The sequence below is a fragment of the Prosopis cineraria genome, unplaced genomic scaffold (assembly GCF_029017545.1).
Source record: "Prosopis cineraria cultivar Desert tree isolate PC_DT_omini unplaced genomic scaffold, ASM2901754v1 PC1, whole genome shotgun sequence".
Taxonomy (NCBI): domain Eukaryota; kingdom Viridiplantae; phylum Streptophyta; class Magnoliopsida; order Fabales; family Fabaceae; genus Prosopis; species Prosopis cineraria.
The window spans coordinates 56,320,264-56,333,195 of record NW_026555332.1 but is presented as its reverse complement, the minus strand read 5'-3'; the positions used below and the strand labels follow the sequence as shown (position 1 = coordinate 56,333,195).

The 12,932-nt window shown below is 35.9% G+C and overlaps 2 protein-coding genes across 5 annotated transcripts; both read right to left on the bottom strand.

The window, feature by feature from the left end:
* Nucleotides 1-3,303: 3,303 nt before the first annotated feature.
* Nucleotides 3,304-5,260, bottom strand: LOC129307680 (probable glycerol-3-phosphate acyltransferase 3). The gene is made up of 2 exons (XM_054948540.1): nt 4,518-5,260; nt 3,304-4,393 (listed from the first exon to the last, which is right to left on the bottom strand). Exons 1-2 carry the CDS (start codon nt 5,223-5,225, stop codon nt 3,515-3,517), a joined length of 1,587 nt encoding a protein of 528 aa, XP_054804515.1. The 5' UTR covers nt 5,226-5,260; the 3' UTR covers nt 3,304-3,514.
* Nucleotides 5,261-9,786: 4,526 nt separating this feature from the next.
* LOC129320083 (uncharacterized) lies at nt 9,787-12,697 on the bottom strand. 4 transcript variants are annotated; one of them, XM_054965258.1, is made up of 4 exons: nt 12,500-12,697; nt 11,209-11,764; nt 10,315-10,428; nt 9,787-10,225 (listed from the first exon to the last, which is right to left on the bottom strand). In XM_054965258.1, exons 2-4 carry the CDS (start codon nt 11,762-11,764, stop codon nt 10,206-10,208), a joined length of 690 nt encoding a protein of 229 aa, XP_054821233.1. In that variant the 5' UTR covers nt 12,500-12,697; the 3' UTR covers nt 9,787-10,205. The 4 variants fall into 4 exon arrangements, with proteins under 4 accessions (XP_054821233.1, XP_054821240.1, XP_054821248.1 ...); XM_054965265.1 differs by lacking the exon at nt 12,500-12,697 and adding an exon at nt 12,329-12,482; XM_054965273.1 differs by lacking the exon at nt 12,500-12,697 and having other exon boundaries at nt 11,209-12,316.
* Nucleotides 12,698-12,932: the final 235 nt, after the last annotated feature.

The following is a 12,932-nucleotide window of genomic DNA, read 5'->3' as shown; positions in this document are numbered from 1 at the left end:
GCAGCTTGCACCAAGTACTTGGAGGGTGAAAAAATTAAGCTATATGCCTAACCTCCTTACTTACCAAAATCAAACAATAAAAAAAAAATAATAATGAGATAAAGCACTTTATTAGATAGATTTCACAACGAGCAATCATCATAACAGACCATAATAACAATTATCATATTTAAACTGGACTAAGAAAAAATAGCATTCATACTTGGCTGGCTTTAAATCTTTAAGAGAGAGACCAATCAATGGAGGTTGAATACTTGCAAAATTGATAAAACATAAAATTCATTAATTGAAACAAGGTGATATTGGATAAAAGGACTCATGATTTTTTTCCCACTAGAAAAGATGGTTCCAAAGCAACATAGGAATATTTTTTCATTGAGTTTCCCTAGAATAAATACAATATTAACAGAAGTAAATGAAATAAAAATTATATTAAAAGAAGTTTTCAAACAAATTACATGCACGTGTATATGTGAATCAAATAACTGTGGAATTAAAACAAAGAGGAGGTGAAGGATCGAGGTACTCAAAAATTTTGTTACAGACTCATTGCAACCAAACAAAGTTCAAAAATCAAAGAATGAATGTTCATAGGGTGAAGATTGAGTTAATTTCGAGAGAGATGAATGAGGCTAAGAATATAATTGAGATTGGGTCAAGGGGGATGAATTGAGGGCGAGATTGATGGATGAAAAACCTATGTTTTTTGCATGAACTTCCATTGTACTCAAACTTAAAAGATATAAACCAATTTTTTGATGTTGCTCTGTTCAGATTTGCAGAAATGGATACTATACTGGCACTCATGAAAGAAAACGCGGCACTGGTATAGCCCAACTTCAACGAATAAGGAACCCCAAAAACATTGAGGCAAGGCTAGATACACACAACGTGGTAAACAACAATGTGGGAGTGCGCTCTGTGACAGTTTTCTCGAAATGTTCGAAAACAACGACTTATTGGGGGATAGTTGCTTAGGAATAAATTGGAAAAAAGAGTCAAGATAATAAGAGAGAAAAATAATGGATAAGAGGAAGTTATTTGATAGTTTCCATGCTTATTATTTAAAAAAATATTTTAAAAATCAATATAATAATATACGGAATCATGATAGAGATAATTCAGGAATAAATTTTAAAAATTGAGACAATAAGGGAGAAAACTAAGGGATAAGAGGAAGTTATTCTGCCATTGTTTTAGAAATATTATGTTTATTATTTTAAACGTCAATGCTGACATGGATAGGTTGCAGCATTATGAAATTAGCTTAGGTATTAAACTGTGGGTGATACTTTCAATTCTAAGATAAAATAAAATAAAGGAGTGAAGGTTAAGGATGATGTAGAAGTTATGATAATGGGAGGGATTGTGTGAGATAAGATTATAAATAAATGAAAATAAATGAGAGAGGTGTAACAGATAAGAGGAAGCTGTTGCAGTTAGTTTTAGAGATATAATAGTTTTTATTTAAATAAAATATTTTTAAAAATAAATGAAAGAGCTTGCAACATTTTAATGGAAAGTTGAGATTGGGGTTAGGGTAATTTTATAATTTTTAAATTAAAATTTTAAAATTATGAATTAGTTAAATTAGAAAATTTGAGTGGGAAGGACATGTGGCATTACCATTTTGCATGGCGTTCTAATTATATATATACTATATATATTATAAAATTGAATTTGATTATTATTTTTTGGTTAGATTATTTTTTTAATCATTATAAATTTGAAATTAAGTTAGGATAATGGAGAGATGTGTGTGAAAGAGATGTAATTTTATTTATTTTTGAAATAAACAATAAATCATAAAATTATAAAAGACACGGGAGAGAAATAGTTTTATTTATTCTTAAAATAAACATAAAACAGAAAAATTAAATATGGAGGATATAGACACATATAGATTGGGTTAATTCAAAAGTCCGTTCTGACTCGGAGGAGCATGCATGATGCTGCGCGGAATATTCTGTCCTGCCTGCCTTTTGTGTACACCGTTTGAGAAATGAAAATCATGTCATCGTGTAATTTCCTCTTGATATTCGTATTGTATGTTTCACTGAATATTTAAAACCAAAATATGATCCTTGTGATATATTCTTGTGTCAATTGGGAAGTCTACACTAGGCCTTTCAGTTTTACTCAACTAAATTAATTGATTTGATTTCTTTTAATTTAACAACATGATAGCTAAATTATTAAATAGGTGGCAGACCATTTAAACAAAGGACCGCACATACTTAAACTTTCCAGGGTTTCCCGGATATTTAAGATTCGACTGTCAAGCATACCCATCCACTACAAATTGGAAGAAGCTGTAACAAATTATTCCTTTCATGACTCTCTCATATGAGTTCATATCACTAATTTAGATAGTCATGATAGCAGACTATTTCTTCAAAAAAACATGTGAGCATGGCGTGGGGGTATTTAAAAGCCTTTCACTGTTTTTTTTTTTTTGGTAGGAAAATCTGTGTGCAAGCAATTAATGTGATTGCTCCTGTTTTGCATGTGCTTGGTGGAAAAAATACGTACAAGAAATAAAGGGTGTTCGCACGGTAGATGGCTACGTAAATTAATTGCAAAACAAGTGCAAGAAGTAAGTACCAAAGAAGGAAGGCGAAAAAAATACTTACTGTTCGAGACTTGCGGTGTGCCCCCTGATGATACATAACTGTGAATCTGTGATTACCAAGTCAAGGGTTTTTCGCACTCTTTCTTTCCCCTACCTGTGCCGTAATTTCTTTTGCAACTTTTTTAATACAACAATTCATGTTTTATCATTAATATTTAATTCCCCGTCCCCACACACTTGGGGATCCTCATTCGGACCGAGATCACATCATTGGATGAACTAATCCCAGCCCTTCATTTTAGCATAAAATAATCCCTGCCTTTTATTTTAAATTAATTTTATGATATTTTTAATATTGTCTATATTAAAATAAAAATTATAAAAATATTAATATTAAATATGAATCGTATCTGGATACTCATCAAGGGAACAAAACACCATGATATTTATTAACCTATAAGCCATATTTAATTTTTTATTTGTCAAAATAAAAATTTAAATGTGAAAAAAAATAATAATTTATAATAATTATTAATTTTTTAACAAATTTTTTAATCACCAATCAGGATTATACAAATTTAGTCCGAACAGTCTAATTTAATATTAATTTTTTTATAATTTTTATAAATTGATGTACTCTCAATAATATATGTTTAAACTATAAGATCAAATTTAATATTAAAACTTTTTCAAATATTACTCTGGACAACCAAGATGTTCTCTGAACAATCTGTATATAATATTAATTTTTATACTTTTTTATTTTAATATAGACAATATTAAAAAAATTTAACAATTAATTTAAAATAAAAGGCATGAATTATTTCATGCTAAAATAAAGGGTTGGGATTAACTCGAGCACCCAACGAGGATCCCACACTCGGCCAGCTTCAACAGAAACCCAAATTCAGAGGGTCCCACAAGCAGGGCTCACCTCTTGGTTCAGTTAGAGACAACGCCTTCATTACCGGCCAACAACATGTACTTGTCTTTTCTGGTGAGTTTGGTGCACTCAAACCCCAAAGCCTTCCCAATCTGAGACTGGACGTGATTTGCCACCTGGAATCTCGCATCCTCGTCACCGTGAGAGGTAAAGGATGAAGGAGAGACCTGGTGCAGAAACTGAATGGAGTAAATCGGGGTTGGGTTCATGAGAAAGAAAACTGGATCCAGCCACTTAAATCCTCCCGCGGTTGTACCGTGGAACATACTGACGTGACTATTAATCCCAACGGGCGTTATTTCGTCGCAGATTTCTGAGAACAGAGGGCTGAATCGCAATAAATAGGGCTCTCTGCAGGTGGTCCCCTCCGGGCACACCGCTACGTCCCCCTGCTTTACCAACTCCTTCATCATGTTGGCATCCTGATCTCTGTTCCTTGTTAAACGGACCGTCTTGATGGGCGCCAGTATCTCCGACAGTCTGCTTAAGCTGTACGTGACGGCGATCAAGTCCTTCTTTAGCGCAATAGAGAGGTAGAGAGGATCCAGCAGAGTTCTGTGGTTGCACACATAAAGACGGCCGCCACTTTTGGGGGAGATCTGGGACGAGGTCTGCGCCTGCGGTAATGACACCGTGAGACGCAGCCCGCTGAAGGTGAGCAGAGGAGTAGAGATGCTGTACGGGAGGGACAGCGTCAGGATAATCCTGATAATGGCGAGAAGTATCGAATACGGAAGCCACATCAATATGGCAACGCCCTCCAGAGGAGTTGGTCCAACGGCCAATCTACTGTCATAGAAGATCAATGCCCTGGGGTATTTATCTCTCGCTAGCCTTTGCCAGCCTCTCTTGTCAGCCTCGCTCACCAAGTAAATTTCCTGTTATAAAAGGACAAACAACTCGTGAGTTTCAGAACAAGGCGACAACTTTTAACCTTCAACTTTGACACTAAAAAAGTAACACACAGCATCCTGAAGTCTAAAATTAAGGGTAGAGATGAACCTTGCACTGAGAAAACAAGTCATGGTCAAGAATGTTTTCGAAGGTTGTGATGCCAATTGCGTCAAAACTTCCTTTCTCTTCTAGAACCTGTTCCCGAGCATGTCTGGAATCTCTGGGCTCCATCAGCCCCACGTAGTAGCCGCAGAACACTTTGAGCTCTCTGCCCACTACAACATCGATCTGTAAATACTCTCTTAAGAAACTTTCCACCATTACCTGAGGTAAATTACTGACGCCCACTTTCTTTCCACCCCTGCCAAGCACTTCGATGATCTCGGAGCCAGTATTCTCTAGCCAGAACTTCGGCAGGACAGCCCTCCCGGCTCTGAAGCTTTCTGTTCTGATCCCAAAGAAGCTTATCATCACCATTATTTGTATCCCCATTCTGTGTCCCACCAAACAAACAAGAGGATACGACACAAGGAGAGCAACGGCTCTGAAGAGGTCTCCAGCTTCGAAAGCCACGAGCACGAAGTAAGGGAACAGAGAAGGAGATCTCAGCAGAGTTCCTTCTACATCGAAGACTAAGTTATGGTGGTTGAGGTCTGACCGATGGGCCAGAGAGGGATACTTTTGGCATTTAAACTGGGTTCCGAGGGTATTGCTAATATTTTTGGGAATGCCTACGAGGTTCTTGAGTTGCTTGAGAAGAAAACGGCACCAAAAGAACAGAGCTCGGAAGAAGAACGGTCTAAATATCTTGGCCATCTAGATACCTGGACTGGACAATACCCTCGTTAAGTGCAGTGACGGCAGGTTTCGGAAGGGGAACCAATGTATTTAATTATTTATATGACTGCTAGTTCATCAACACCCTTAGAAGAACATCATTATTACAATAATGGCATCTTGTTTGTTTAGACGTTGGCACCAACTTGCAAGCCTATACACGATTGACAAAATCAACTTTTTTACTAGTTTCTTCTTTTGTTGATCAGTGGTATTCCAAATTCCAAGAGGATTACTTTGAGGTTTGAGCTTTGCGATAGTCGTTTTGGGGCGGTGGGGCCGAGACCGTAAAATAGTACATGTCCATGTTGACTCTGACCTCTGATCCATTGTGATTTCTATTCACGTCCGGAGTCACCCATGAAAACCGTAGAGAGAGACGAGGGCTGCTATCAAAGGAGGTGGCAGCCCGACAAACAACATCGAAATCCAAGACTGGTACGTTTTCGGATATTCGTCTCCACTGTAACCGGAGTGCTAGAATCTCCGTTAATTTCTTTTCTGTTTACAATCATGCTGTTTCAATATTTCTCTCGTCCAATTATGGGACTGGCTTGGTTGTAATGAGCGCGAATTTAAGATCGGGAGTATTCACTTTTAATATTCATTATTTTAAAATGTTCTAAAAATTTTATTTTAATAGATAAAAATAAAGATAATCTCTTGGTCGGTACTTTATTAAAGATAAATTAAAATAAAAATTTTTAAATCTAAATAGTTTAAACTGGATATTTAAACAATCCAAATCTCACTGTAGCGACAAGAACTGCTGAAGTTAAGCTTTTGTAGGAAAAAAATATTTCAATGGCTTCTATTTGTAATGGTTAAGGACACTACAAACCCTGAAAATTATTATAATTAGGAATAAATGAGCACCCACCCTTGTCTATATCTCTTCCCACCCTCTCCATCGTAGCAGATGTTCAGGATATATGCAGTTGTTAAGTTGTATGTGATGGTAAATATTGAAGATATTTTTGGGAGAGGGTCAAGAGGAGTGAATGAGTGGGAGCCTAGTGAAGATAGCCGGTACGATCTACATTGTGAGAAATAAATGAAAAGTGCAGAATGATACTAGTATGGCTAGGTAACATTAAAATCGAACGGGCCATCGTCATCAAAACGGTTAATGAATCTGAGGGGTCATTTCTCATTACGGCCCCCACCTACTACAGCCGCTACGTCACGCCCGTGCCAGATTATTCCTAAAACATGTTTCCTGTTTTTCTCCTCGTCCGATCCTCTCTTAATCGGAGTGCCCCGTACGTGGTGTCTTATTAGATAACGAGGCAAGCCATGGGAGTATGGTCCAATGGGTCAGCACTGACAAGTTTAGGAATATATGCTACAAGATGTCGCGCTCTGTTTAGTGACCGCAGTGTACCCTGCTGGTTGTGTCTTTTAAATAAATTGGCTGCCTTTGTGCTGAGTCAGAGCCTTTAGCACCGTCTTGTCCCTGCTGATTCGTTTTAATTTTTTCGTATCTAGGAACCACTTTTGGGCTGAACTTCAATTGGTTGACATTCTGGCTATACAATGCGCGAAGGTGCCTTCGCAGGTTACGTTACGTGAAGGGAATACGCCTCTTATTGGCCTGACCCGCTGAACGGAGGTAGCGGCCTGCATGAGTGGGAGGGCAATGCCACGTGTCCTGAAGCTGAACGGCGCTGGAACGGATGAATTGTCCAATTTATTTATCTTCCGAAATAGATAAAATTAAGTTTTATTTTTGCGTGTTAAAGTGAAAATAAATTCATTATTGTAGTAGCATATTAAATTGAGTCCCATGTTAGTGCATGTATATTACAGAGTTTGAAGTCTGAAGAATAAATCATGCTGATGAATAAGAATGCATGGGTGGAGGAGATGAGGTCGAGGGACGGGGGAACATAAATAGGGGGGGAGGGGGTGTCCCGTTCTAATGGAGGCATATGAAAGGAAAGATCATGTCTGAAAGTGGATGGAGCCTCCCTCAAGCCCACCTGCGTTTTGACATTTTGAATTTTGATGCATCTTGCATGGCCATGCCTCTTCACCCTTCTTCCTCTTTATTAGCATTGCAATTACACGCAAGAGGGCTCCATTCCAAGACTCTGCGTTCATTTTCCCAATAAAATTTGACTGATCTTGATCCATCCCTAAAAATTGCATCTGGACAACATCTTGTTCTCCCAGGTACATTGCATCCAATTTGAAAAGAAAGAAAGAAAGAGATTGAAACATACACGGAAGATTCAATTAGGGGAGGTGGTTAGCTTGTCAAATATGGACCATATCAATATCAATCAATCAATCAATATATATCTACAACTCTTGTAAAATGAAAGTAATTGATCATAGATATCTTCTCTCCCATTAATCAACATATTTTGATATAATATTAATTATCCTCTCCCATTGGTCAATTTAATTTTAGTCTAATATTAATATTATAATTTTATTGATTGATGTGATTGAATATATTTTTTTTTGATTGATTGACATAATTTAATTTATTTATTTTAATTGATTTTTATTTTTTTCATGGGACAATTAATTTAGATGTGATTAAATATTTTTTATGATTGGTTAACAGAATTTAATTTATTTTTTATTTATTTTAATTAATTTTTATCTTTTTACAAGATGAACAATTTAATTGTGGTTTAATATTAATATTACTATTTCATTGATTGATGTGATTGAATATTTTTTTAATTTATTTTAAAATTTATTTTAATTAATTTCTATCTTTCCACGGATGATCAATTTAAATATGATTGAATATTTTTTTAATTGGTTGACAGAATTTAATTTATTTTTTATTTATTTTAATTAATTTTTATCTTTTCACAAGACAATCAATTTAATTTTAGTCTAATAATAATATTATTATTTCATTGGTTGATGTGATTAAATATTTTTTGATTGGTTGAGAAAATTTAATTTATTTTTTATTTATTTTAATTGATTTTTATCTTTTCATGGGAACGGGAGCATTAAATTTGATTTCAAATCTTCCTTGAATCATCTATCATGGGAGCATTAACTATGTTATTTTCCATACTCTTAAGTCTTGTTAGAGACTTTCTATTCTCAATACAGGAATAACTTTGCTTCTTTTAGTCTCATATGCCCTAATTAAAGATTGATCAACCATCCTTTTAAGTGGGTTTGTTGCCAACGATGGAGAACTGAACAATCAAGGTGGAGGAGTTTAGCACCTCTTTTTAGCCAATGTCAAGGAGAGAATGTTGGATTCATCCACATATTTCTTGAAGAATTTGAGAGCTTGACTTTGCTGTGCTCGAATGATAGCACTTGGCATGAGTTTCCTTTTATTGGGTCCATCACCATGATGTCCTCTGTAGGAACCTCAATGGTGGATTCATTTATGATTGGGCATTATAAAAGATGACATTTCAATTCAAAATAGGTTTTCACCTATGATATCAATGTATTAATATCAATGATATCATTGACATCTCAAATGTGTTAACATCAATGATATCAATGATATTTTTTAAATTTCTTAATTCCAACCTGTGCAATGCACGAGAAACTATCTAGTTTATTAATACTCCCTCCGTCTTAAATTATAATATATTTTTAAATAAAATTTTACATACTAATAAAACTCATTAAATACACCTTACAATTTTATTTTTTAAGATAAAAATATAAACTTTTTAAAATACTTTTAATTTAATACTCCATTGATGAAAGAATATTGAAGAGAAAGAATATATGAAAAAAATAATATTAAAAAACTATCATTAATAAAACTTTATTTTTATTAAAATATCTTATATTTTAAAATGATAAATTTTTTTTAAAAATATTTTATAATTTAGGATGGAGGGAGTGGCATGAAAATAATTATCAATTCAACTCCATAGCCAGAATCCTCTGTGCCCATCTTCCACTGTGCTGGAATATGATTGGATAAGAAGGATGGCTCCTCCTTCTCCGGGGTTCTGCGGCTGCGCACCGCAATCATATCCTCCTAAATCCCTAGTCATGTGCCCCTTCACCACGTCTTACATTCCCATCCTCATTTACTTCATCAATACTATTCCTCTTATCATTATTTATTTCTGTGCGTATCCAATAGATTAACGTGACCTTTACATCAGTCAACAACTTAAAATATTAAATACAATAACCCTATGTTTAGATACATATAAATTTAAATCTAATATTCCTCTTATCAAAAATACAATAACCCTAAATTTATATTAAATTTTTTATTTGGACATTTAAAAATTTATGAATTTAAATTTACATGTTTATGTATGAATTAATACATGAATCTCACATTTAAAATTTGAAATGTAAAATTTCAAATCCAAATTCATGAATTCAAACACTACTTAAACACACAAATTTTCCCTGGTGGATTTTTCACGCTCTTTTTCGCTTGTCCCAATTTCCCTTCTATTTTGCTGCAACGTTAAGCGAGTTGCCAACATTTCCCTACAACAGTTTTGTCAGCGCTAGAAGTTAGAACCAAGTGCCTTGGCACAATAGCGCAACTGCTGGGGATGAGGTGCGGTGGGGAAATCGCAAACCCACTAAATAATAATAATAATAAACGAGAATTATTTTTTCTTTTGGCAGATCGGCACTACAGCGGTTAATTCACTAACCCCCCTAAAAGGGCCATTAGCGGTCTAAATTCTCGTCATCACTGGTGGAGTGCAAAGGCCATCAACAGCAGAAATTAGCTTCTAACATGCTACATTACTAAGATACGGGAAATCTTCGCTAAACTCATATTAACAGGATGAGTCATCTCACTCTACAAGAGAACTTTAGACCATCCGAGAGGCTGTACAAGAACATATAAATGACCCAAAACTACTTTGAACAGCCTTAATGATCGTCTTTAGACCATCTCACTCCATAGGATCCGTGTCATTTACCCTGCAGAACTGCATTGACATACGCCAGTTGAAAAACAATCAGATTGCAGCAATTTTAATTCCACTCCCTCAATCCTGGACCACAAATATAATTATCAATATGTCTTGGGCGACAAAATCATGGCAAAAGAATAGAGTTGGATAATGAGAGCTAGGTGCATCACCTTCGTGGGTGAAGTTCTTGGAAAAACGGACAGAAATTAAACCTTCATCGGCTGCAATGCTTGGCTCGGGGGAAGCCATTACTCCAACAGCAGTGCTACGTCCAGCGTTTATTCCTGCAAACTCTCAGTAACATGAGTATCCAATAAACATACAGAACATCGTACGTACGTACAGAGTCTCTTGAAAGTTATTTCATCAACAAAAACTATTCCGCTTGAGATGCCCCCGAGCGCAGTTTAAGTTTCTACCAAAACCAAATACTCTTCAAAGCTTTTAATTGAGCTGAAAACGTCGCATGATGAGCACCATAACACCGAGGAAATGGAATAGGTTATAATTCTAAATATAGTTCAAAAGTTAAATAAGTTAATGACTGGGGACTGCGCAAATGTCTTCATGTATGCCCATGTGGTGTGCTTTGTACGAAAGAACAAAAAAATAAGCGCAGCCTAACTCCAAGTCACGCTTTCAATGTCCCGGGATGTTTGACCAATTCAATGATGTAAACCGATTCATCATCCTACATGCTCATAGCAAATATCCATATTCTGTCAAATGTATTATGTATGTGGTTTCATGTTGGACACCCTAGGACTGGACCATCAAGGAACACTGTCAAAAAGCCATAATGCGATTATACTATGTACTCAATCTGAACAGAATGTCACATATCAGATTTGAGCTTGTTAGCTTCCATCATGCAAAAGACATAAAGCTATAAACACGCCAAAATCCAATTTATGAGACCAAGAGAGAATCATGGTTCAGCAGTTTTAAAGAAACAACTTCAGCTGTGTTCAAACGATGACATATTTGACACCAACCAAATTGAGATGAAAGGTTAGGTAGGTAGCAGAGCAAGGAAGACAATCCAAAGAAACCAGTAAATTTACCTTGTATTATAATGATGGCAAAGAAGAAAATAGTGATGACCATGGCAGAAAGACCAGCATATGATGATGATGATGATCCTTTTCTTGCTTTCATCTTCCTTACAGCTTTCAGTTTCTTCATCCTTTCACGCTTCCTCAAGGCAAGCTCAGCAATTTCCTGCACAAGCTTCTGATCAGCAGCATCCAGTAAAGGCCCTTTAGGTGGTCGTGGTGGCTTAGGAGGCTTTGAGTTAGGCTTCTTATTCTTTTCCTTGCTATTATTATTCTTCACTTGGGGCAGTTTCATTTGTAAATCTTCTAAACATGCATCTACATGTACTTGTACATCATCATCCATAACATCAGCTGATTTTGACGAACTGCTACATGTTTCAACCCCAGTTTCATGCTTTCTGAAACGATCAAAGTCCAGAAGTGTATTCCATGCCCAGCCAAATAAATTCTTCGGATGTCTTTCACTGGGATCAAGGTCCCTGCTTTCATCCTCTTCACTAGTATTCCCACCACTTTCAAGATCACTTTCGAAGTCTCTCTCTCTTGAAATAATTTGATCCATCTGATGGCAATCAATTTCACCAAAAAAGAAGGGAAATAAAGAAGCAATACTTTTCAAAACTAGCATACATTCGAGGCTAAAATGAAAAGTTCTAAACATAGGTTGGAAAGTTAAAGAAAACACAATCTTCCCATAAGTCATACACGGAGACAACACAAACTTCAGGGATGAAAAAAAATCCTTTGCAGTGCTTCATATTTCAGAAAAAGTTAAGTTCGAAGCTAAATTATTCAGGCCTTTGATGATAAAAAACCAGACAGTTTGTCACAGCCAATATAATAATTCTTGTAGAAGCCTCCAGGCTCCAGAAAAGAGAATCTACGTTTGCAGAAGCCTTAATGAACAGATAAAGTCAGACAATAAGGCAACGGATGGGATGAAAAAGAGACATTTCTGGCTAAATAGTTGGAAAAGAGAAAAACGAAGCGAGTAAAAATTTATCACGTAAATCTCTTTTCCGATAAACTAAACAACTAACTAAAACCATAATGCAGCCCATATAGATTGATCTCGAAACGAGTTTACAAGACCAGATGAAACAATCGTAATGGCCAAAACGAAAACCTCAGGATCTTAAATTTTGGCATGAGCAACAAATAAGCCAGCCCAGAATCACGCCGGAGTGAAAATTATCAAAATTCGGAAGTAACAACAGGTCGATCAAATTACTGGGAAGCAATGTATTCTACAATCGGAAGGAAGAAAATGGACAGAGAAACGAAAAGTCAAAACTACCTTTAAGCAGGGGTAGAACCCTAGGATCGATCGTTTGTTTGAAACATTCCCAACTTAGTATCCGTCCGCGGCCGCAGGAGCCCACACAGTGATTCCATATTTTATTAAATTAAAAAGATAAGCAATAATGCCCTGCCTTTGGACAATTCCCTTTTAAATCATTGGCGTTTGCAAAGATGCAGAGGCTTTCCAGTTTTTCTATGTTTGTTGGCTTTATTTTTTTAAAAAGAAAATGCAGATTAAGCCGAATGAAGAATTTTTTATTTTTTTTAACGTTTATGAAGTGATGTTTTTTGGTCAGAGGCAGAGTGAGTCAATGAGAAAGGTTTGAAAATGAAAACCGAAGGCCACCCAAATCCCCACCAGTCGACCACGGAACGGCTCCATGACGTGTCATATGGGGAAATGTGCACACAAGTATGGTCGTTATTTT